Here is a 24,235-nt window from a genome sequence, read left to right as displayed (position 1 = left end):
ATTGGCTGAGAATGAATTGAAGTACATAAGATGGTTACTGCATTGAGTGAGTGAGGGAATGGGAGTTGATGTGATGATTGAGCTTCATTCTTTTGCTCAACAACTTAATACTAGCTCATGGCCGTCATGAGTATCGATAGGAGGAAGGCAGCTCTCTTTGGTGCAGCAGCAGCAGTTCGACTGTTACTATTTGCATCTTTCCCGGGCCTCCCAGACTTGTTGACAGCGAGAGTCGAGATCTCTACACCAGTAACAAGCTTCAAGAGACGTAAATTGCCCCATACATAGACACAAACATTGAATCGTCGACTAACTTCTTATAGTACAAGAGGGTCTCTTTCTTTATAATCACAATGTCTCCCCATACGATGGTGGTGTCTATCATCAGGCACCGTTATTCCTCCCTCTCTTCTCGCTCCTCCCGAGCTCTTCGATGTATCCCGCATTCACATACCTACTATATACATTGGTCGACCTTGCCAGCGCAAATGCTTTAATTAATATAGCAGACTCTGGGGAGGCAGGAAACTCGAGACTCTTCACATCTCCTAGAAAGGATAAACGGTGGACCAGCTTCGCCATTGCTGCTGCCTTTCTTTTCAACCCGTTCACCATTGCAACATGCATTGGTCGACCAACAAGCATATTCACAACTCATGCTATATTATATGCCATTTCAAAAGCATTAATTGGCGCTTCTTATACCTCGATGTTCGCCATAGCGTTTGCAGCGTACCTGTCAATGTATCCCATACTTCTTTTCCCCCCTCTGGCCCTGCTATGCTATGATCGTCAACGTCCTAGTAAGCGTCAGGAGTCTTTGCCATTGTTCATTGGCACCAATGCCATAGCTGTCTGTGGTTACTTGTACTCTCTTCTGCACATGTCGTACATAATCACAGGGTCTTGGGAATTTCTATCATCAACTTATGGTGTCCAACTTCTTCTCCCAGATCTCACGCCCAATGTTGGACTGTGGTGGTATTTCTTCATTGAAATGTTTGACTCTTTTAGGTCATTCTTCCTCGGTGTATTCTGGCTCCACCTCTCATCATATGTCGGTGGTCTTACCATTCGTGTACGACGTCAACCTCTTTTTGTGCTCACAATTCTCCTCGGAATCTTTGCGATTTTTAAACCATATCCGTCAATATCAGATACCTCTCTATTCCTAGGAATGCTCCCAGTCTATAGCCACCTTTTCCCATTAATGCGATATTCTTTCTTGGCCTCTTCTACGGTTCTATATGCAACATTATTGGGACCTGCCTTTTACTATCTATGGATTTATGCCGGAAGTGGAAATGCCAATTTTTTCTACGCAATCACACTCGTATGGAGCCTTGGCTGGAGTGTCCTGGTGGTTGCAGATTTACTTTATGCAGTTCTCAGGGACGAATGGGAAGTCGAACGACCGGAAATGAAGGGTAAAGAGGTCAGGCAAGTATAAGTATGATATGAAGCAATCAGATTAAATCACATCCTTCATCGATATGTCTTTGGTACAATGCGTCATGTCGTGATTCTTATGAAGTTGAGGCTTCGGTTCTACTACACCATTACAAACTTCCAAAATATATCCATGAAGATAAAGGCTAAGAAAAGCCTGCCGAAGATCTCGTACCAGAACCTACGATACACGGCCTCTATTCTATGCCTGAAATGATGATGTATGTGCAAAAACATCTCTCTATATAATCAATGCGATGCAGTCTTTATACCTACATTATTCTACAGGCGACATTCCTGATTTCCGTTCTGACCGTCGGTCACATCTTCTCCCACCCCTTCTCCTCCCTGCGCTCTCTCTTCTCCTGGTTATTTCGCTTCTTCTCCTGGGCCTTCCGACGTTTTTCTTTTGCCTTTATTTCTATATCATTCTCCTTTGCTTTCCTTCGTGCATTGCTGTTTTTTCTCCGTTCCTCGTCATAGTGCACATCCAGTTGGGCCTTTATCCTCGCATCTTCGGCCTTTGCTCTTGCGGCACCATTTACTATGCTTTTGCGCCTTAGTCTCTCTCGCGCTCTTCCCTCCTCCCTTTTCGATTTACTTTCCAATTTCATTCGTGATCTGATCTCAATCCCAAAGGCACGTATGGCATTGCAGATACGTTGCTTTATTGACACCTCTGGCGCATTGGCATTGGCATTGATGTCGGAGTTGGAGGGTATCAGTGAAGCAGGAGCATCTCTCCCAATGCCGGAGTTGGACGGTGCCAGTGAATCAGGTGCAACGCTGTCAATGCCGGAGTCGAAGCGCGCGGGAGAAGCAAGAGTCCGAGTTACCGAATGGTTTTTATTTGCAGTATTAAAAGGATCCGGATTTGTCCATTCAAACGAGGGTTCGGAAGACTAAAGAGAGGTCAGTGACAAGACAATGCCCGAAGGCAACTGCGGAGATACCTTAGTTGATTGGGCCGGATATTCTTTGGGAACTGGTGAGAACTTGGGTCGTTGAGCTTGGATCTGTGAGGAGTTTGCTGCGATGACTTGACGTCGATTTTGATTCGAGAGAGATTGAGGATTTGAATTTGTAGAAGGTCGTGGGTTACCGTTGTGAGGAAGTCGAGGGATCCGATTGGGGGTGGTCATGGTCGCGGCAAGAATCTTGATATCCTTGAGCACCGAGTATATTTCAAATGATCAGTGGAGGTCTGCAAATTGTGCTAGAGGTTCTATGATGTAGATAAAAAATCTATGATGTACCATGATATACTGAGGACACAAGTCTAGACTCCACTACATCCAGTACGGTGGTACTTGACAATGAAACTACGAGGTTACTAAAGCTTAGTGGACGATCTTTTGAAAGATACTAAGAGCAAAAATTGTTCTGCTGGTGTCCATGGCTATACATGATCGAGGATTCAAGACAGATTCTATTAATTTAGCTTTTTGAAATTCTATAAATTGTTGTAGATCTTGGATACAACGAACATAACTAGACACAAACTATACTAAATCAAGATTGAGAGGTTCGAAGTTTGTACCTCTCTGACGTGCACATCAATTGCAAATAGCATATGTGTACACATATCGTAGTAGTAACCTTGTCAAAAGTAGCAGTACTAGAACATTGGAATGACGATGTGATAATTTGGAGCCAACGAAATCATCTAGACACCTTTGTGCAGCCTTTATGATGTCTGATTTTTCTTGAGAGGTAGCTGGACATTTAATGTAATTCTGACCTGCCGACTGCGGTTATGGAAAGTGTTGTGAAACCAAATACGGTAAGCGGTAAGCACCTTTTTTTGTCTAACGCCAAATCAACTTTTTTCTGCCTATTTTCAAAGCGTTCACAAGATCTTCGAAATGATGTTCATGCATGACTTTTCAAAATGTCGTCGCCAACAAATTCGACATTCACGAATTCTTCTCCGCTGCGCGAAAACCGCTGGAATGGACCAGCTTCAACTTGGCAACAGATCACAGAAGAAGAACGTGGTTTGGCCGCCTCGCTGGATGAACTCCGGAATAGAGATTTAAGCCTTCATTTATATAATGCTTTCGCATTGAAAAAGCGAGCCAAAGAATTCAATGCTCACGGAACTGCTAATAGTAAAGATAAGGATCAAGATAACTCAATTGAATTTGTACCTCCTAAAAAATGGACTGCATGGCCAATTGAAGCGACGGAGGTCCCAAGGGAAGGCGAGCAGATAGGCCCGGATGATAATGACGAATTATTTACTCTGAGAAGAAAGGAGACTACGAAATTGAGTAGGGACATGGAAGATGAATTGATCGGGGTCACATTAAAGTATTCAAGGGAGAGATTTCTGCAAAGAGAAACAGCCGAGGACCATGAAAGACAAGTCGAAAATAGTGTTACCGAGGAAATGAATATCGATGAACCGCAACAAGAGCAGTCGGAAGATCCTGAGATTGGAGAAGATGGTATTAGAAAATCATCGGAGCCACCTCTAACCACAACTATTCTGCGACCCGAGATATCAGCTGACGACGAGCGTTCCAGAGAATTGTTGCGTCCATCAATCAGGCATACCCTTTCGAAACTGGATGATGTCTTGATGGCTTTGCACCATGCGCGTAAAACCTGCCGACAGTATGCCGCTCAAGCTGAGTTTGATACGGACTTGGAGCCTCATTCACGTGCAACTAGCATAGCAGGTGAAGCTACGGATAGAGATTCGCCTGTTAAAAAGCCAGTGGGTCGGCCACGCAAACTTCAGTCCATTGATCCTGCAGCCGTCCCTCTGTTTACACCAAATGAGAATGGTCTTGACGACCCTGAACTTTGGAGGGTGAAAAAAACTCACCGAGGAAGGCCGAAGAAGGTTTACGCGAGGTTAGAAGGCGAAACCCAGCATGAATATCTCACTCGGATCGCTAGAATTCAGAAGAAACCACTACCAATTTTTGCCCCACCAATCGAACCAAGCACACCTAAACGGGAACGTACACCTGCCTTGGTGTCTCCTCAAAAATCACCTAGAAAGCTTGCAGATAAGACACGCAAGCAGATGCTAGGTCTCAGAGATTGGAGCGAGGTACTAGGATCTGCTGCATTAGTTGGATTCTCGCCAAATGTCATTGCTAGGGCTACGCAACGATGTGCGGATCTTTTTGGAGAGAACATGATAATGAGGACTATGGTTGAGGGACCTGCAGCAGGAGGAAAGGACGATAAAGTAACAGAGTATTACCCGGGAATGATTCCTGATCTTGATGAATCTGATGAATCTGGAGCATCTTTCGATGAAGACGAAGACGAATCGTCGGATTCAGCTTCCGATACGGAAAACGCGGATGGTAAAGGCCATCCTCCCACAAAGCGAAATGCTTCTCGTATTGACAGTGACGAGGAGATGGATGGAGCGGTGCATACTGATAGATTTCTCAAGCCGCTCACTGGGAAGAGAGGATGGCGAGGTATCGATAAGGAGAAGAGAAAACGAAGCAAATCGGGGGTGCATATGGGAGACCGGGAACAAGTATCTGATGAGGAGGATGGGGAGGGTGAAGCGTCGGGTTCATATTCTGAATCGGACCAAGGAGTGCAGGAAGAGGCTGAGGGCGGAGGTTCTGATAGCGAGCATTGAGATTGTGTTATGGATATGTTCATGAGGAGTTATTTCATCAAAATTGCAATCAGGGTGGAGAGGGTGATAGTAGATTCATATCAAAGTTTCCAAAGGATTGTCGTAAATTCTCGACACATGAAATCTCGCACTTATCTGTCTCCCTGATTTTCCATAGTGGGTGGGACTCAACGATATTGAGTGTTTTGACTTGGCAGTGTTATCCGATGTCCTCCTCCTCCAACAGAACACTTCGTTTTACATTGTAACGAATTTTAGGGCCTGGATCTCTCGGCATCGACATTAAATTATTTCGCAAGTTATAAGACTTTTTGAAAGACGTAGTCAGAAATGTATCACTGCGCTCTTATGAACAGACAATACTTGAGAGCTCAATAAACATTATATTTCAAGCCCGTTCTTTCCAAAGTATGTCATAGAATAGAATAGAAGAGAAGAGCCAATATTAATATCCCAAATTCCCGCTAAGTAACACAGCAAATGTAAAGCAAATACAAAGGTATATTCGCAAATTAAACAAATCATTCACTCATCTGAGTGATAACGGTCGTCTTATATCCACTCGCCCAATCAATCCTATCTCCACTCCTACTTCCTGTCTCACTACTTTCTCCGATCGAGCGACTGCTCTCTCCAGTTTGATACCCTGCACTCAGAACACTGACTTCGATTGAATCATCCGACTCTTCTGCTTTCCATGCCGCCTGTAATCGTTCTCTTTCTAAATCATCCTTCCGCACGATTTTCTTATCCGCATAAACATATGTTCGAACGCCACAAGTGTCGTCCAGACCCAGCATTGCAGCGAATTGTTTCGAAAATTCGTCATCAGAATCGACAAGGCTATCCTGGGAGGTTTTGCCAGCCGTGGCCGACTTATCAGAGTAGATACTAAATGTTTTCTTTTGACGGGCACTGAAGAGAGGTCGAAGCGTAGCAAAAGATGCGGCAGTTAAGGCGATAGCGGGTTCAATGATGGACCATTTAACTAGATTGATTCCCTCCCAAGTGTAGTCAGTGGTTTGGTTGAGTTGATTAATGTAGTATATGCGGACTATTGTTGCTGTGCTTGCACTATAGGTATATGAGCAAATCGTTGTATTTGAAACGTACGTTGGCAAAACTTACAAGAAACCGAGAGATAGAATAAGAACAACTGATAGCTTAGTGCGCGGATTCATCTTCATCTTCCAGACAAATGTAATTGGTAGGATACCATAAGCCCAGTCCGTTAAAGCACTCATGGCGGCATGTGCATAGGTAACGTTAGCTCGAGTTGATGTGCTCAAGCAATATCCGCTGCCGTCATCGAACATTTTCCAGAAATAAGATATCGGTTGACATTGCAACAATACGAAGATAAAGTACGCCATGCTGACCAGAACTGCAACAGCCATGACACTGTAGATGATCCAAAATTGATATCGTTTGTTGGCGAGTCGTAAAAAATAGACCCCGATGGAAACTTTTGTAATAGCCATGGTGATGACATAGAGAAGTTCACTCGCAAATATGTACTGGAAATAGTGAGCCGAACGTCCAATTATATTCTTTGAACATACACACCTTAGCAAGCTCATCGAGGTAATCTGAATTGATATTGTATATATGAGCACCGAGTCCAAATGCAAGTGACCGTAATAGAAGTCCACACAAAGCAGTGTGTATAGTCTAAGATCCATAATGTTAACATTGATCCTTATATATTATAGTGATATACATACTATAGAAGCAACAGTCAACCAATCTTCAGGTCCAAAGAATTTTTGAATTCTAATCCTGACATAAAATCGAAGTATACCGGCGATCCACGGTAGGGCTAGAGCGGCACAGGCAACACCCGTCACTTGCGCTCCTCGATTAACACCGAGAACATTGTCATCACGAGAGACGAGGTTCATCATTGCGATTGAGACCATGGTATATCGAGGAAGTGTTGCTCATGAGGAGAGAAGCAAAAAGCAATCATTGATCATCAACAGAAACGTGGGGATGACGTTAAGCAGTTGGGTTTCCAAATTCTAAAATCTGCAAGCCACTGGTATATATGAAGATGAAAACAGAGAGATAGCAGGCAGGTGGACATGGATTATGACCCTTCTTAACAGTTCCCTGTATCGACGATTTCGCGGCAAGAGCGAGTCTAACGCCTGCGAAAGAGGTCTAACATAGGTCTCTCTTCAAGCCACGCGAGAACCTCGTGAATCGTATCTACGATGCAGCTACGAGATACGATTTTAAGAGCTACTCGGTGGATAGTTTTTTACGCTAAGTTTTTTGAATGGGGTGCCCGGTTGTGACAAATTTCAATTTGGCGGAGGATCTGCTTTTGGTTAATGGGAGAGGGTCAAAACTCGACTGTTGGTTGGTATGTCAACTCTGAAAAGACTGGAATCCACGAATGCTGTATAAATGCATCTATTGTTTGCTTTCCTAAAAGCAATTTCCAGCAGAGTGGCTGACTGACTGTAAATCCCAACTGCGTATCGTTTTAATATATAATACTTTATGGAGCAATATCTTACGAGGATTTTTTAAAATTGCTCTTTAGTAAACTCGTAAATGATTCGTTGTCGGTAGCCGGCTAAACCGCCAATTTTAGTTCAGACTAACCACAACCTATACATACTTTTTTCTCGTGTGCCTAGAGATATGTCTACTTCATATGACCTTGTCGTTCGTCTCTAACTCGTGGCTACCAATGAAATTTGAGCTCTCGGAGATATAGATAAGTTAGTTGAATCGGACCTGCGATTGGACTATTGACTAGCACCATTTAGTTCGTCCGAACACTCTGATCCCCACCAGGCTAACACCCTGCGATCCAGAAGGGTTCGGATTCCTCAATAACAAAGCTGAATTTCAATAGTGGTCGGCGTACACAACAGGGAAATATAACCGATCTTTTCATCCGAGGTGTCTTTGGTCGAATCCTAGGCTTTGTATTGGACAATGCGGATTTCTACGGAAGTGAACAAGGTTAACATCCACATATGATATCGCAGAAGATCAAAACAATGCATAACATGCTTGGAGACTTTGGCCCGAATACTTCAGTTCATGTTCATCCATTTTACACGTGCAAGTCAATGGATAGACAATCAACGCACAGCATCAATGTGATGAAACATCGCAGTCCCTATTATCTCGTTTAAATCGGTTAATCCTTTCCCATCGCTCGGACCGAACTGGTGATCAAAGCTTGCTGTCAGTGCAGTGGTGAGTTTACATGTCAATGCCATCAGGTATACTATAGCGATTAGATAAATCTCAACATAGAAGTGCAGTCTGATTTTCTGTGACTGGGATTTTGGGAAAAAGTTAGTCTGGAGCATTGGAGCTATGTCATGGGCTCTACAAGAAATTTTGGTTGATTGACAAATATTTTCACGCATCGTCTTTGGAGGGGTTGGAGCGGTATCTCACGAGGTATGGGAGGCAATGTTGACTATTCGTTTGAAGTTGGCTGCTCGCAACGGAAAGAAGCATCTTCTTGTTGTCTGATTGAACTTTTCATTCTTCTTCACATCCCAGAGGAATTCTGATCCAATTTGGATTTGAAAGGCGAATCCGCTGGCAACAGCACTGGAAATCGTGGACGTCGAAGATTATGAAGCGTTGGGCCAATTACTCATAACATCTTATACGACCAGGGATCATGTGTGGATAGACATCATTTTTTCTTTAACGAATGGCTCTACTCGTAGAAAACATCAGATCAATCCCTAAAGAGAACAGCAAAAAAGGCTCCTGAAATTCCAAGTGAATATAGAGGTCAAATTGATCATTAGATATAAACGAATAAGTAAGCTCATCTTACAAATAATCACTCTCAAGCTCTGAAATGTATCACTTCTACTTCCTTTGCCAAAAGATGCCGTGTTCAACCATCAAAACTCACAGCTACATCTACTGCACATTGAACATCCCTGTGTTATACTAAGTATCCAACCACATTAAAACCCTCTCGTTAAAACTTCAAGAACCAAATAGCTGACTACTAGTACCTAAAGCCCCCATGATGCGGCGGAGGGTAGCTATAAATGCTGGACGGTCTTCCCGTATCGCTACTAGCCTTGCTATCATAATAAACCGGACGATAACGATGTTCATGTCCATGACTCCGATGACTCCCATGATGTCCGCTTCTCTTGTCATAGATTCTTCTCACAGATGGTGCATACATAGAGCTTGTACTTGAGTCGGTATCCGAATCCGAGTGATAGGAGGCCACACTTCCATGACCATCTTGCACATATTCGCGATGACGATGATGAACCCTTGGCTTTTTCACAGGAGGTGGATCATTATCTGCTTCATTTCTCTCTCGATAGTTACACACAAAATCGCTATCGGTCACAATGCTTTCTTCGTCTTCTTTTCTTTCTGGTGCGTAAGGATTCTCGGGATTCTTGTCTTTGATACGATGCTTCTTCTCGTCTCGTTCGGATTTATATCGGTTGCGGTTTAGTAGTCTTTCCAGTTTCTTGTCTGATTCCTCGGCTGCCTTTTTGGCAGCTTCTTCGGCAGCTTTTGCTTTTCTAGATGCGTCGTTGTGGAGTGTCATGAGCTCGGGTTGAATGATATTTTCATCGTGGTCAAACGGACCTTTTTGCCCATTTTTGTCATCTTCCGGTGTATAATCAGTATATTTGATTAGCACATTTTTGGTAAAATTTTTAACTTTACGTCCGCCCTTCACCATTTTCCCTATCTTCGAAGGGTGTTCGGGTCCCATTTTTCGGTATGGGAAATCCGCTGCATCGGGAAATGTTTTGCGGAGGAACAAATATTCTTCGAGTAAAGCGGAGCTTTTCGGCCATTCGATTATAGGATCGGGTTTACCATCGCGACCCATGTTTCTGCAGCATTTGGAGATGATTTGACTTATCCAATACAGATGCTTCTCTTTACATTTCTTGTGCCTTTTTCTTTCTACTTCGGCGACGATTTCTCTGAAGCGATCGTAGTGGTCACCGTCACGGATACGACCCTATGAGGTTTCGAAGTTAGTCATCTTCTACCAAGACGTAGCACAATGGACGAGGAAATAAAACCCAAAGCGATAATATGAAGTGCAAACACGCCCTGAAGGCTACATGTAAGTGAGGCTTAAGTGTTGGAAGAAGTTGGATGTAGGGGAGTATGAGAAACTTACGATCTGCACAGCGCGGCCTGGTAGGTTTCGATGGTGACGTCGAATAATTTCTGGCGGCTCAGTTGAACGGGAGAAATATTGAAAATGATTATATTTATGGCTGACTATTTTTTGTATCCCCTCCTTAGGTGTCATATCTAAGGTGAGAGCTTGAAATATGACGTTAGAGAGAATTTCGCATGCATTTCCCCACAAAATGTAATGAGTTGGACGCTTCATTAAAGAGAAGATCTTACTACAACAAGGGAATCTATATCAATTTAGCCTTGGCGAGAGGAGATCCGTATTTTTAAAGTGTGATTAAAGAAAGTTACGAGTCTGTAGGAACACGAGAAGTAGAACTGCAAGAATGTGTACTAGATGGCTAGGAAAAATGTTGTTTTGGTAGGCGCCTAGTGGCGAGGTTCTTATTATCTTTGGCCCAAAGTCAATATGCCGCGTACAACGATATATGGGTCGAGTTTTGTTGTTTTCTTCGACCGCAGGAACATTCTTACCTAAAGATTGTTTTTATCCGAAAAAAAAGAATCCAATAAATGGCGATACTATGTCACATAGGTCGTTGAATCGACCTCACGACTAGGTTGCATGGAAATTTTTTCCTGATTCAACCTGATGAATGACCGCTCAGTACAGAATCATTGGGGAAGATTTTGACATGAAATTTAAGGGAAAACCAACATAATCTCAAAATTCTACAATCAGATTATTCAAAAAATAATGACCTCAAACTTGGCCGAGACCGTTAGCCAGAACCCTAAGTTCTGGACAAAAAAGAAGTTATAGGTGCTTGAACTCTGTGTTACGATCGGCAATAATCAACTAACTACGACCATTGGCTGCTTATGATTTGGAATCGAGATATGCGAGGACTCGGAAGAACCTCAACTATGGCGAGGCGATTCAGGAAGTCCAACATTCTTCAAACGGGACCTCCCCGGTATGAGAAAAGTTTCAATGTCGTACAACCCGAAACTGTTAAAATTCAAGACAGATCATTCAACTCTTGTGGAGCGGAATGTGGAGGCAAATTCAGGCAGGTAAATTGTTCAGCAAAGTTTTAGAGTTATAGTGGATGCAAAAGATTCATAAGAGAATGTATTAGAAGGATAAAATTCCAGCGAACGAACGAATGTTATACAAATCCCGTCGTGACAGCAAGCCTGTTGCTGCAACTGAGCTCCAAGACACCCCCAACACCGCCAAATATCCCATGTACTTTTCCTCTGCCTATGACCCGCAAGACCCAAACTCCGTTTGCCAATTGGCAAAGCAAGCCAAACTTCCCTATCCTCTAGTCACATCGCCATCCCAGGAGCCTGTAATCGACTCGCGCTTATCCAGTCAAAGCTACGGTTATCGTATATTGGCGAGCAGCATTGGTCTACTCGCATCGAGGCAGTCTGTAATTGTGTAGACATCGAAAGGGGATTGGGTCTTTGCAAGACTCCCCTAGCAAAAAGTAGTTCCACCACACTATTGGTCCATTCTTGATAATGGCGAAGAGAATTTGCGGGGTCGATTTTCGGTGGTCCTGCAGTGATGGAATCACAGATGGCGCGAATTTGCGAGTATTGAGATACCGATACCGTGCCGATGAACCTGCTGGCATTGTTCGGACGTTTGATCTCTTTGTGGGAATGGATCATGCCGTTTTGCATGTCCCCGATTACTTGATAGAGATGACCGCTGTCGCTTCCTTGTTCATCAGTTTGAACGAAGATACCTCGTGAGATACCAAGGAAGTCGACCATGTAGACATTGAAAGACATTTTTGATTTAAGTTGAGAGTACAATTGTGAAATTTAATACGGTGTTAAACTTTGAGGCTAACTTTAATGACGACAATGAGATGAGTACTGGTATTGATGAGAATGAAATTGAATGCAGTTAAGGGAAAATACGAGTCTCTCATATATAATTGCACATCAGATTGAACTGCTTCTTTGCAGGTAGCATTGTGGTTAGTACTTCCAATCCTAGCAAAGGCAGTCAAGTCTATCTAAAGGTCCCAATCCTGGCGCGAATTCTCAAGGGGTGGTAAAGACGGTCGAAATGCCAAAGAGGTACTATCCCCAAGTCACTTACCTAAAAAACGGCATGGTATTCGACGATCAAATAGATATTCTCTAAAAATAGGCGCCGACATCTTGTAAGCAATAAAGTCGCCCCATAAATCACATGATTTAAAGCCAATCGAGGTGCTTTGATGAGGCCGCAAGATTACTTCAGCGAGTCGAAGATAGGATTCTATTATCAGCAACTAGTTCAAATGCCTCACCAGATTGACCAACTAGTCTTCTGTGTACTGGTAAATACGAGGCATGAGCTCGTTCGCAGAGCAGTAGGTAGTCACATATTTTGGTACTTGAAAATGAACTACTCTTTCAAGATTCTATAAGCTATTATATTTGTGCGCTACGCAGCTGTGAATCTACAAGTATTGTAGGGTATTGAATGTTGGAAAAAGATAATTCAAAGGGAAAAAGATGGTAGATCTTTAGACTACAGGATTTACTATCCTAGGATTTCATCAAGTAAAGAGAGTACTATTCGAGGCCTAGAGCGGTCGCAAATGTATGGATGGTTCGTGAAATGTGCAGGCTGTAAAGATGCACGCATAGTCTTTCTTAGTCCAGCAGATTCTAAGACGTTATATGCCGGCCTTCTCTTCCACGAATCAATGGCGAAGGATGAGACAATATGTTTCGGCTTGCTTCGCAGATGGGTGCCCGTGGTCAATTCAAGGCAATACACCCGTTGTGTGAATTGTATGAAGTGAGAAGTAATATCAAGGTGATGATCGACACAAGGTAGAGGCATCCTTCCTGCACGCTTTGATAAGTGAAGAAGTGACTCGAGACTTGATAGGCTAAAGAAATGACTTGGATTATGAGGAAGGCTACAGTGTGTTTCAAAAGAACGTGGAATAAGGTTTATGATGGAAACGAGCCTCAAAATCCAGATTCTAATCGACTGCTCAAAATAGTACCCGAGACAAGAATGCGGCCATGTCCCGATAAGTGACCTATATCAGATCGAACTTATCAAACGTTTGCAGACGCTGAAAGTGGGAGGCTTTTATGTGGCGATAGTGTTGGTGATTTGTAAAGAGCGACAGATCATAGAAGCTATACAGACCAATTAACTATACTTGACAATTAGATTGTGGTTGCATTGTAAAATGTGTTAGAAGAATGAAATGAAGTCTTATGGATTCATCCATTATAGAAATTGCAGTAGTTGATGTTTACCTTCATCAAGTCGAAAAGCTTGAGTAAGCCTTCTTCACATAAAAAAGGTGGATATTTTTAACGCCAGGATGCCGTCATCTTGCTCCAATCAGTCTTTAAGACTCGAGCAATTTCCCTCTGAAAAGATTCCGGTTTTGTCTGTAGGAATGGCCCTCGAGGTCGAGGATAACCGAAGATTCAACTGTGGCAGTCTGCCTTGTTTTGCAGAAGAGCTGTGGCAATGGAACCATCTCGAGAGGAAATGATGGAGGGTCTGTCCAGGTCACGTGCATCACGTGTGACTATCAAAATTCCTTGTTTTCTTTTTCTTTTTTTGGGGCTTCTTGAAGAATACTCTTTTCTATAATGATTGTTGCGAGACGATTTATAATGGTTCTAAATGCACCTGCCTACCTGGTATGATTACTTGTACTGCGTTGCTCTCAATTATTACGGAGGTGGACACAATAAACGTGATACGACGCTTATGGCTTGGGTGGGCAAACATAGATGTAGGTGCTCTTCTCCAAACTCAGATGATACTTCTACTGCTACACACACCGCTTCGATACACGTATACAGATTTCAAGATAAGTACAATCAATATGAGTTACATGGACTAGGAGATTAGACGTCCTCATTTCTCAATATTCTTTCCATTTGGGTTTGGAGTTCTTCGTTCCCCCGGCCTAAAACATTCCGACTCGTGGACCCGCTGTCATCTCCGTAGGGAGAACGACAGAGAGCCAGGGACGGATACACACCCACCTGCGGCGTGGACCATTCAAGATGAAGATTGGCAGTGAGGCAGGCACAAATCCCAGGCGCTTCAATTCTTTTTTTGAAAGGGCAACCTGGAACGAGTTGGTATGTTGAACAATTGAACTTCATGGACAAGTGAAAAGTTGAGTTTCAGTGCCGAATTTCTGACCCATATTCATGATTGGGCCATGGAGTGAGACGAACAAGCGCGTGTGATTCCATTGCGACAGAAATACATACCGAGGTGGAGCGCCAAATTCTTAAAAAGGAAGTCTGGAGTTTCACTTGGTGTAGACTGCCACGAGGTTATTGGTGAGTCAAGACTCAAGAGACTGGCAAAGATTCACATGCGAAAATATGCATAGGAATGATTGACTTATATCTAATGCCGATATGTCATGCAAATGCCAGAAGCATTCATTTATCACATGTGCTTTCGCAATTGTGATGACCGGTATATCTTATATTGTGTTATATCATTCCAGCATTTTGTTCTTCGCCCAGGTAATTATTCTCACTCTATCATCATTTAGTCACTTTGTTCGGCGTCGAACGCCATTTTCATCGTCATAAGAATCTCTTCACAATCTCAAATCATCGCCAAAGCCATTTTCCACAAATACTGATTATTGGGCGACATCGGCTCAAACAATCTGTCACCCGAACGTGCTTTGCAGATAGCGCGATTCTTTCTGTGCAGTAGCGGTCTATCGACACAGCGAATCCAATCTTTGGATTTGTGTTGATTATATCCACTATTACATGAAAAAGTAAAGACATTTTCTAATCAACTGCAAGTGGGCATTGGCGAGAAACAATTGGACAATCGGCTCGGGCAGAGTTCCTCCCCAGGGTTTCTCGATAGTGCGAAATATATTGAATTTTAACCCAAAGATTCTCGCCAAATCTTCTTCCTTTCTTGAACCGATCATCCATCTTGGAGCAAGTACTATAGCACAGGTTTCTCTAGAATCAAGTCATCCTCCGTGTGATCAATTTAGATCTTCAACTTCTCTCGCCGTTCTCATCGTCAACAAAAGCTCAAGATACCTAGTACGCTAAGATAGGAAGAGAGTGGGGTTGTGGTCAACTAATGCGGAGCAAGAAGCATTAACGAGTACTAGGAGGGCATGGGCTTTATTGATTGCCAACGAACATCCAATCTCATTTACACCGAATTTTAGATATTGTTCTGGATCAATCTTCCATCGCTCCACTAGACGATTTTAGTACCGGCTCAACAAACCAAGCGGTGGAAGAAGATCTAACGAACTATCTTAGAACTCCAAGGTTCAAGTCTATCGAGTAGTGGGTTTGGTACATACACTTAGAGGAAAGCCACCGGGGAAATTTTAGACTTTACTTACATCATTCTTTGGGTAATATTTGGAGAACCATTGGGGTACTGCCCGTGGTTCTTCCATATGCGTACATCTACTTGACGTACCCACCGCACAAAATTGAGCGTTTACTTTCAAATCCACAGAAACTCCGCTCCCAGGAATTCTACAAAAGATTTCAAACCAACTTAGCGAGCATATCTGGCAACAGGTGGTTCTTAAATTGCAATCTACGAGAAGATTGAGAACTGCAAGACGGCTATACACCCCGAGCAAAATCAAGAAGTCACGATCCGCACTTGCACCAAATCGTCATTATAATTTCGATCCAACTTCGCTTCAATCTCAGACATGTCTTCCAGAACCCACAGGAAGCTTTCCCCCTTGACTACCAATTGGAGCAATAGGAGTCATTCAAGTATAAACTCTGATGCTTCAGTCTTTTATTCAGCACTAGCAAACCCGACACCAATCGAGCTCAAGCAACAAATTCCTCAATCACCTTCATCTAGTGCTCATCCACACACCATATCTTCTCCTCGAGAATTTTGTCCTGCCAAGATGAACCGTCAAGACTCAGGTTACGCAGAAAATGTTTCCTACATACCCAGTCACATGCGAACGTCATCACGACCTAGCTCAAAATCATCCTCCCATAATCCTCGGCCCTCATTGAATGCGTCCCGAAAATCATCTTCTCGTTCCAAGGATTCCTCCAGCACCTCCTCCTCAGCCTCCAGTGCAACCAGCCGGTCAACACCCAAACGCTGTCCAAAATCTCCCCGCACCTCCACTTCTCACTCACGCCCCAACGTCTCTAGGCACCACCACAGCCAAACATTATCAACGCCACCTCAATACCAATATTTCCACTTCCCCTCACTCTCCGATGACCTACCACAAGAAACATCTAACACAACTTCAACTGTCGCTCCACCCCCACCCGCTACAATTCATTACTGGACCTCGGACCAAACCCGAAGATTAGAGTACGCAGCCATTGACGCAGCCAGTAAGGGAATTCGGGGATTTGTAACACGATGCATACCCGATTGTTTCTTGCCAGCTGAGAAGAGGGGAAACAGATTTTGTCAAGAGGATATGCGAGAGGGAGATGATGACGCAGGGAGCGTGAGGAGATATCGACTAGTTATGGAAGACGAGGTTGAGAATGAGATGAAAGGGGAAAGGATCAAGGACAGAGCCCAGTCGGTAAAGGAACACAGAAGGAGGTGGAGTTCCTTTATTAGACGCTGAGCCTGAGAGGAAATTGTGGCTTTCTGTGGGATTGCATTCACGGAGCGACAGGAGCACTGGGCTACGCTGTTATAGTTCGCTATCTTTCATTTGTTCTTGATACCCCCTTGTATAAGGATGACTTTTTGAGCTTAGTGGCAGTTTTTTGATATTACATATTGGAATTGATTTAAATTCTTGGGCTTTGGTTGAGGGCAGCGATATAAAGAGGAGGTCACAGCATTCGCATGGAAAGATGGCATTTTCGGCGTATGGGAAAACAAATGGTCCCATGAGGATACGAGAACAGTTGAGACAATAGTAACACATACCCAGGTATTGTCAGGAAGATATAAGACTGCAGTTACTCCCTGAGGAGATGAGAGAATGGCAATATGAAAATATTCAAAAAAATATCAAATTTCCACAATTTCGTGCCCAAAGATCATACTGCAGGCACGATTTGATTTACAATAAAAGCAGAACATCTTGTCAGTAATAAAAGGGGGTGTTATATTGAAAATATGACTATTCTTGTTCCCAATCAAAAAAATCTCCATCAACGCTTTCGCTACCTTCATAAAAAGTATTTAGTGACGCTGATCTGTTGTACAAACCATATCCCATCCTGAACTCCATGCTTAGAAACCGATCCATGTACACATCTATAGCTCATGCCCTTCTGAGAGCAATCTTGCAATCATGACATACGTGAAAATCACTCCACCGGCGATCCAGTATTTATGCGTCTGTAACCAACTTCTTCCTTCTCTGCCACCTTCTACGACAGCTCCCACAACAGCTTGACTACCTCCTGGTCTCTTTATCGCCATTCCGCTGCAGTCCCTTCCTTTCTCCTCCTCATCTTTCTTTTCCTCGTTTCCAGTCACAATATCGACTCCCCTCTCTTTCATCCACTTCCAGTTCTCCTTATCCAACTCTTCCCATTCACTTCTAAACTTTGCGCCTCCGTCTCCGGCCTTGATATTGCCCTTCTGTGTTCCGTCTTTCTTGTAACTTCCTCCTCCGGTGCTATTCCACCATCTCGTCCTACTCGCAGCCCATTTTCTTTCCGATTTAGATGCGTTTACTGAACCCGTTGTCATTTCTTCACTTGTCATAAAACTTAATAGACCTATCAATATTGTGCTGACTTCCCACGCGGGATTGAAACTCTTAGGATGGAAATCGCTGATTGATAGACAAAGACGAGTGGAGGGTTGGAAACGCCCGGATGGCGTGTGCATTTTAATCGAGGGAGGCGCAAATGGATAGTTGGGAGGGAACAAAAGGGTGCCCCAGTATTGTCCACCATGATAGGGAGTATCGGGAGGTCCGGTGAGGATGTAATGCCATTCGAGGATATTGGATTCGGAGGGGTGGGCTTCGATGTATGGAGGAGGATTTTCGGAGATGGTTTTGTATTCACGGGTTAACTTTATCAAATATGTTAATCATCAAACAGATGAAAGCAGACTGCCATGTACAAGTTGATTTACATACCCTTTTGTTGGCAGCTCGACTTGCCATTTTGCCGTCGCACTTGAAACCTTGAGGATACGCTGGCCTTGTTGTGCTGCGAATGACGATAGAAGACGTTCGGGGATCCGCCAGTGGGTGTACGGACTGACGAAGTGTTTCAATTCTTGATTAGAGACGGAACAAGCAAAACGTGAATTTTGATGTCGAACAAGTGAAGAATAAATTTGTTAAGAATATTAGAAATTGGGATGTATCCCGTCAATTCATGCACCCACTAGTGGTCTGACGCAAGGTTCTTGAGTACGTCTGATGGATGATTCTCTTTGGTTGGAATATTAAATCTAATCAGAACCAAAACGTTCCTTTGAGTTTTCAAAAAGTCGATTAGAATGCGAGAGTTGTATGTTGTTCGTAACAAAAGATTCACATGGAATGCTTTGGGTTTTATTACGGATGATTCAATTATGCAGGAAGCGCGATAGACCTATCTATTCTTAGTCTCTTGCTTAGTCATGGACAGTGTTTGAGCCAAAGCCTCCCCCGCTGTACGATTGGAAACCAGAGAACCAGGAATAATTCTGGGTAGATTATACGATATGACTTCGTCAAATGGGCCAAAGGGGGCTGTGAGTTTCGTTTCTACTGTTTGGAGCATATCATTACAGTGTGGGTGCTAATGTCTTTGGTTGCAGCTTGTCGAGAGTCTCCTAAAAACCGATCCCAAATCACAAGAAGAGCTGGAGAAAGCTATAGCAGAAAAGCATATGGGATATGCCATAGAGGCTGCACAGAGAAATGGAGAGCTGGTATGTACATGTGGCAGCTTCGGAAGTTTATGATTGCATGGGCTCACTGAAGAGATTGGCAATAATTCCACAAAACCGGTCACAATATCCTCGATCAGACTCCTCGGCCCCTCGCACACAAGGAGGTCATTCCTCGACGGAATATTCGACCCTCTGCTTAGTGCAAACAGATATGGACCATATACGTTGTCGGAAGCATTGCAGGAACTCAGCACAGCTACAAATAAACTCCGTCGACATGGTACGATACTCCTCATAAGGGTCTAATCAACAGTATACTTATTCCGTCTTAGGCATTTTCCACGATGACATCTCGATGTTCATTGATAAACCTGACCCTACTGACCCCTCTTCTACTCCTTCCGATATCGATATATACATTCGTGCACGAGAGCGAGGCGTTATCACACTGAAAACTGGCACTGATCTTGGTAATGCCGAAGGCTCAGCCTATGGAAATGCACAATGGCGTAACATATTTGGAGGTGCCGAAACCTTGAATGTCAACGCTGCTACTGGCACTCGAACTCGTTCTGCGTATCAAGCTACATTCGAGGCTCCAATTTTGAGTGATCCTGATAAAAGAATAGCTGTAGATGTTCTGTCGAGCGCGACTAGTAAGCCCTGGGCAAGTCACGAAGAAGTCCTCAAGGGCGGGGGTATAAAATATAGTTGGGCTTCAGGCGGTGGCAGCACACATCAAATTGGATACAGTGGAGTATGGAGACAAGTGACGGGCTTGGCTGGAAATGCGTCACCTACGGTACGCAATGATGCAGGAGATACAGTCAAGAGCAGTATCTCACATATCTGGCTTAAAGACGAACGGAATCACCCTATACTACCAAACCAAGGATACCTTCTAAAGTCAACATCTGAAATTGCAGGTTGGGGACCACTAAAAGGAGACGTGGGATTCTGGAAATCGGAAGTTGAATCTAGTGGGGCTGTCAAAGTTCCTGGGATCCCTGGTGCAAGCTTGACCGCTGGTATCAGAGCAGGAATGTTGTATCCACTAGGCGTTGGATTCGGAACTGCAGCCAAGCCATCACGCATAAACGATAGATTCCAACTCGGGGGACCAACGGATGTTCGTGGATTTAAGATTGGCGGCCTTGGACCTCGAGACAGACAAGATGCAGTTGGAGGAGACGTCTACGCAGCTTCATCCATTAACCTTCTTCTCCCATTTCCCCGCCTCGACGTGTCAACCCCACTGCGCCTCCAATTATTCGCTAATGCCGGCCGTCTCCTCGCACTCAAAAACTCAGAAAAGAATACAAGTAAGAGCGTATATGGCACAGTCGCAGAACTCGGTAAGGAGATCCCAAGCTTGGCGCTCGGAATAGGAATGGTGTATGCACACCCCGTAGCACGATTTGAATTAAACTTCGGTTTACCCATCGTTGTTAGAAGAGGGGAGGAAACTAGAAAAGGTCTCCAATTCGGAGTAGGCATCAACTTTTTATGATTTATGAAGTTTAGTGGAGTAGGAGTAGACGAGGCAGGGCATATACCATAAAAAGGCGAAAATGGAGCTTGGGTTGTATAAATGTACAGTATGCTGCATACCAATAGCTTTAGCCAGCTAACTGGATAGAAAATAGGAAGACAATCACGACTTTAGATCGGTTTACTGTGCTTTTTTGTTGTGGGGCCCCTATAATGTCTGTGTTTTAGCTTTGGTTCCGGATGCTGCCGCCGCCACGTTGCTCTGAAAATCCCTGCCATCCAAGAATTATAGTTGAACGCCGGTTAGACAATTCGAATCCTACGAATACAAAGAAAAGCTTTTCACTCATCGATGTTTTTCCGATCATTGGCATTTCCAAACATTGTTTTGAGGAACGCCATCCTTTAGAAGCTCAAATTTGTCTGAAGCTTTTGAGAGTTTTAAACGTACTCCATTCCTGACGATGGCTCCAGTTGCGAAATTTGGCTCCGCTCTAGAGTCTTCCTCTTATCAAAGTCCCGATGGCGGTTCTGCTTACGCACCCCTTCGTAAGAAAACGATCGAGCAAGCCATCGCAATGGGATACAATCCGGCAACCATGGTTGAATGTGGAGTGACTTGGGCCGATGACCACGATCCATTCCAGCACGTGAAGAACGCAGCTTACGTGCATTATGTGAACCAATGCGCATTTCGCGAATTCCAATCATTCGAACCGTATTTGGGCAAAGAGAAATTTCAGGATATGCTCAAGGTCCGTGGCGTCGGACCTGTTGTCAAGAACTATACGGTTAATTTCAAAAGGCCTGTGAAATTCCCAGATTCGGTATGAGTTTTTTTTTGTGAGATGCTGTTGAAATTGGGCTCACAAAACGGACTAGCTTATTGTCGCGAATCATATCACTGAAGTTTTCCCAGATCGTTACTTTGGTATTACCTCCGTCTGGTCTTTGAACCAGCAAGTTATTGTTGCGGATTTCAAAATATGCATAGTATTTTTTGATTATGATCGAGGTGTACCAGCGAATCTTCTTGAAATTGGTGGCGTGTACAAGGATTTATATGAGGGTCTGAAGCAACGATTAGAAATGGAAGCGAAAATAGCTTCAATTTGGGAGAAGGAGCATCCCAAGAGAACGAAAGCCGTGCTGTAATTCAACTTCGATATAGAGATAGATTTGTGGGCGAATATGGCAACGTTCGTTCTAGACCAATGCAACCCTCAAACATTACATTTCATATGGGTATTTGTCAATAAAAAGTTGGAGATGATGTTGGCACGCAAAACATTTCCGATGGTCAATACATTAATTCAAATCGGTCGGACCGCAGCTCACAAATCAGTCTACCCCCTGACTGAAATCCACATAGCAGAGACAATTAACGCCGTGGCATCTCATATTCGGGATATTATAACGCAAAATCGCCCTGGCATTGGCCCCCTCTTTCACATATCTTCCACAGATCTTCCGTCCACTGAATCTTCATTTGGACCTCAAAGCTCGAAAACTATCACCAATCATCACGATTAGGCTGTGCCTCAAGAGCACCCTCTGCAGCAAATTCAGAGTTTATCTCAATTCCTATTTCTATGTGAGCTTTGCAGTAAAACATTGCTTAGCAGGTAGCTTACTGGGGCTAATAGCCATAGCTATGGACGTGCCAATAAAAGAAACTGCGAGGAGGAAAGTTTGGAAACGCATGATGGAAATTTATAAGTTGATTTTCAACTTTCGAGGTTCGGCTGACGCTTCGAGGATGTACTTTGCTACTGTAAGATCTTCTTGCCGAGAAGAAAAGACTATGCTTTCGATTTTAGCGAAGTGTTTTACTTGGCAACTCTCTAGATTTATATCGTGAATATAGCAATTGCATGTAACTATGAAGAGCGATATTTTAATTGTGTATTTGATTTGTACGCTGACCGATCATCAGGAAGTAGAACATTGTATTCGTACTCTCATGCTGATAGGGCTACGCAAGGATATACATATTCAATCTTAATCTCATTGCGCGTTGCTATTCGACAGAGAACGAAATCTTAATGACGAGGTGGTACGATTCAAGCACGCGCACCTATCCAGGTGCCTTCAATCATACTACTTGTAAAAGGTCGAGTGCCGTATCGACAAATGGAAGCATATGCAGTTGTGCAGGGCTCCAGATATTATGCGGTGAAAGATGCGATGAAGTGACTGACGCTTGTGTTCAATCAGTATTTGTACGAAGAAACTCTGTATGACCGGTACAGTTCCACCAATTCAGCCTTAACCAGCTCTTATCATCTGCTACACCCCCACTGTGTATTTCGATCGTGTCCAAATCTTCTCTTTACATCTGATCCACCCTCCAAACATTCGTTATGATCCCTAATACGTTTGAAGATACTAGGGGATTGCTCTCTGAGGAAAAAGGACATGGTGATGATGATAGAAACTGCCCTCACTGCGGAAATACATATCCCAAGTCAACATCTTCAGGGAGATTGCGATCATGGACCATGTTGATCATGATATATGGCATTATCGCCGTATTTACTCTCATCGGCATGGCTACACTACTTTCCTCGAGTCGAAATACCTTTCTCAAACTACCGGAAATGAAATCAAGTCATCGCCCATCATTGTGGAGTATTTACTCGTTCGCTTTTCAAGAAATCATCTTATTCTAACAGAACTCTAGCTCCCTTTGCAGATGGGATTCGGTACGAAATCGAAACAGCTCCATCTGATCTTTGGGCGAATAATATTTACATGGGAGAGCCATGTGATGAATCAGAAAGGGCATGGAATAATCTCATACATCGTTGGTAGACTCGGTTATAATATAAATAATACCTCAGAAACTCATTCTCTCTAGCAAATCGAGGACATGGTGTCAGACTCTACCGCGAGGAAGCTGTGAGGCTAGATATTAACAAAAGTATACTTTTGCAAGACAACAACTTTGCTGTCATTCTTACAGTTCATCATAATCTTCACTGTCTGGTATGAACTCATATTTAATGTCAATGGGATGACTGAATGCTGATTACCTGGCGTTGCCCTTTAGAGACGACTCCGACAGTCCTTTTTTCCAGAACATTACTATGCCAATTGGACGGATGAAGGTCGAGCAGATGATAGACACCACCAATGTAGGTTGAAATTCAATTCATAGTCCCTTATAGCAAAGAACTTACCATTCTCAGTACATTGTCTCGAATCTCTTCGTTCATCCATGATCTGTCAACCGGATCTAGCACCGCTCCCCTACTATTGGTCTGGTAATGTAAGACATGATATGAACGCAAGTCCGCAATCCAAACGTGAATGCGTTAACTGGGATGTATTTTCTGAATATTTGAAAGGGAGGAGCTATAAAAGGTCCGAGATGATTCATGATTGATCTTGGGGAGGGCGTTAACTTTCAGTTGGGCTCATGTATGCGAGTTGTTTACTTAGTATTTTTAGTGTTGACAAAACGATGTATTTTCATTGAATTTGCCTGACTGCGATGGTTTGTCTTCATGATGCCATTTGAAAACCGGACATTCAATTAGATAGAGCCGGTACTACACCATTGACAAATCGGAAGCCCTCAGCAAGATACTTCGATTAACGAGTCTTGGCCAAGTCATCCGCACGTCTGTCAAACACAAAGGCAAAACTTGAATGTTCGGAAGAGAAAGGATGTTCAGGCTGGTCCTACTGATAAGTGT

At 43.5% G+C, this 24,235-nt stretch overlaps 12 protein-coding genes across 12 annotated transcripts; 6 read left to right on the top strand and 6 right to left on the bottom strand.

Annotated features, from left to right (window-relative positions):
* Nucleotides 1-47: 47 nt before the first annotated feature.
* On the top strand, nt 48-1,486 carry EAE97_003436 (uncharacterized protein). The gene is made up of 2 exons (XM_038873948.1): nt 48-268; nt 324-1,486. The coding sequence occupies exons 1-2, from the start codon at nt 118-120 to the stop codon at nt 1,448-1,450; spliced, it is 1,278 nt and encodes a 425-aa protein (XP_038735811.1). The 5' UTR covers nt 48-117; the 3' UTR covers nt 1,451-1,486.
* A 283-nt stretch (nt 1,487-1,769) lies between these two features.
* EAE97_003435 (uncharacterized protein) lies at nt 1,770-2,591 on the bottom strand (the record flags this gene model as incomplete). The annotated part of the gene is made up of 2 exons (XM_038873947.1): nt 1,770-2,351; nt 2,403-2,591. 2 exons carry the CDS (start codon nt 2,589-2,591, stop codon nt 1,770-1,772), a joined length of 771 nt encoding a protein of 256 aa, XP_038735810.1.
* A 749-nt stretch (nt 2,592-3,340) lies between these two features.
* On the top strand, nt 3,341-5,065 carry EAE97_003434 (uncharacterized protein; the record flags this gene model as incomplete). The annotated part of the gene is made up of 1 exon (XM_038873946.1): nt 3,341-5,065. One exon carries the CDS (start codon nt 3,341-3,343, stop codon nt 5,063-5,065), a length of 1,725 nt encoding a protein of 574 aa, XP_038735809.1.
* Nucleotides 5,066-5,586: 521 nt separating this feature from the next.
* On the bottom strand, nt 5,587-6,966 carry EAE97_003433 (uncharacterized protein; the record flags this gene model as incomplete). The annotated part of the gene is made up of 4 exons (XM_038873945.1): nt 5,587-6,139; nt 6,194-6,582; nt 6,632-6,736; nt 6,790-6,966. The coding sequence occupies 4 exons, from the start codon at nt 6,964-6,966 to the stop codon at nt 5,587-5,589; spliced, it is 1,224 nt and encodes a 407-aa protein (XP_038735808.1).
* A 2,099-nt stretch (nt 6,967-9,065) lies between these two features.
* EAE97_003432 (uncharacterized protein) lies at nt 9,066-10,358 on the bottom strand (the record flags this gene model as incomplete). Its single annotated transcript, XM_038873944.1, has 2 exons — nt 9,066-10,058; nt 10,224-10,358. The coding sequence occupies 2 exons, from the start codon at nt 10,356-10,358 to the stop codon at nt 9,066-9,068; spliced, it is 1,128 nt and encodes a 375-aa protein (XP_038735807.1).
* Nucleotides 10,359-11,521: 1,163 nt separating this feature from the next.
* Nucleotides 11,522-11,995, bottom strand: EAE97_003431 (uncharacterized protein; the record flags this gene model as incomplete). Its single annotated transcript, XM_038873943.1, has 1 exon — nt 11,522-11,995. One exon carries the CDS (start codon nt 11,993-11,995, stop codon nt 11,522-11,524), a length of 474 nt encoding a protein of 157 aa, XP_038735806.1.
* A 3,914-nt stretch (nt 11,996-15,909) lies between these two features.
* Nucleotides 15,910-16,815, top strand: EAE97_003430 (uncharacterized protein; the record flags this gene model as incomplete). The annotated part of the gene is made up of 1 exon (XM_038873942.1): nt 15,910-16,815. The coding sequence occupies one exon, from the start codon at nt 15,910-15,912 to the stop codon at nt 16,813-16,815; it is 906 nt and encodes a 301-aa protein (XP_038735805.1).
* Nucleotides 16,816-17,277: 462 nt separating this feature from the next.
* Nucleotides 17,278-18,713, bottom strand: EAE97_003429 (uncharacterized protein). The gene is made up of 2 exons (XM_038873941.1): nt 18,298-18,713; nt 17,278-18,230 (listed from the first exon to the last, which is right to left on the bottom strand). Exons 1-2 carry the CDS (start codon nt 18,322-18,324, stop codon nt 17,460-17,462), a joined length of 798 nt encoding a protein of 265 aa, XP_038735804.1. The 5' UTR covers nt 18,325-18,713; the 3' UTR covers nt 17,278-17,459.
* A 159-nt stretch (nt 18,714-18,872) lies between these two features.
* EAE97_003428 (uncharacterized protein) lies at nt 18,873-20,553 on the top strand (the record flags this gene model as incomplete). Its single annotated transcript, XM_038873940.1, has 4 exons — nt 18,873-18,902; nt 18,969-19,082; nt 19,137-19,323; nt 19,376-20,553. The coding sequence occupies 4 exons, from the start codon at nt 18,873-18,875 to the stop codon at nt 20,551-20,553; spliced, it is 1,509 nt and encodes a 502-aa protein (XP_038735803.1).
* Nucleotides 20,554-20,998: 445 nt separating this feature from the next.
* EAE97_003427 (uncharacterized protein) lies at nt 20,999-21,689 on the top strand (the record flags this gene model as incomplete). The annotated part of the gene is made up of 2 exons (XM_038873939.1): nt 20,999-21,361; nt 21,417-21,689. 2 exons carry the CDS (start codon nt 20,999-21,001, stop codon nt 21,687-21,689), a joined length of 636 nt encoding a protein of 211 aa, XP_038735802.1.
* A 358-nt stretch (nt 21,690-22,047) lies between these two features.
* EAE97_003426 (uncharacterized protein) lies at nt 22,048-22,238 on the bottom strand (the record flags this gene model as incomplete). Its single annotated transcript, XM_038873938.1, has 2 exons — nt 22,048-22,118; nt 22,169-22,238. The coding sequence occupies 2 exons, from the start codon at nt 22,236-22,238 to the stop codon at nt 22,048-22,050; spliced, it is 141 nt and encodes a 46-aa protein (XP_038735801.1).
* Nucleotides 22,239-22,897: 659 nt separating this feature from the next.
* EAE97_003425 (uncharacterized protein) lies at nt 22,898-23,922 on the top strand (the record flags this gene model as incomplete). Its single annotated transcript, XM_038873937.1, has 5 exons — nt 22,898-23,165; nt 23,218-23,340; nt 23,395-23,522; nt 23,587-23,671; nt 23,726-23,922. 5 exons carry the CDS (start codon nt 22,898-22,900, stop codon nt 23,920-23,922), a joined length of 801 nt encoding a protein of 266 aa, XP_038735800.1.
* Between the last annotated feature and the right edge of the window lie 313 nt (nt 23,923-24,235).

The sequence above is a fragment of the Botrytis byssoidea genome, assembly GCF_014898295.1.
Source record: "Botrytis byssoidea strain MUCL 94 chromosome Unknown BBYS_005, whole genome shotgun sequence".
Classification (NCBI taxonomy): domain Eukaryota; kingdom Fungi; phylum Ascomycota; class Leotiomycetes; order Helotiales; family Sclerotiniaceae; genus Botrytis; species Botrytis byssoidea.
This window is presented reverse-complemented; position numbering and strand designations above follow the sequence as displayed.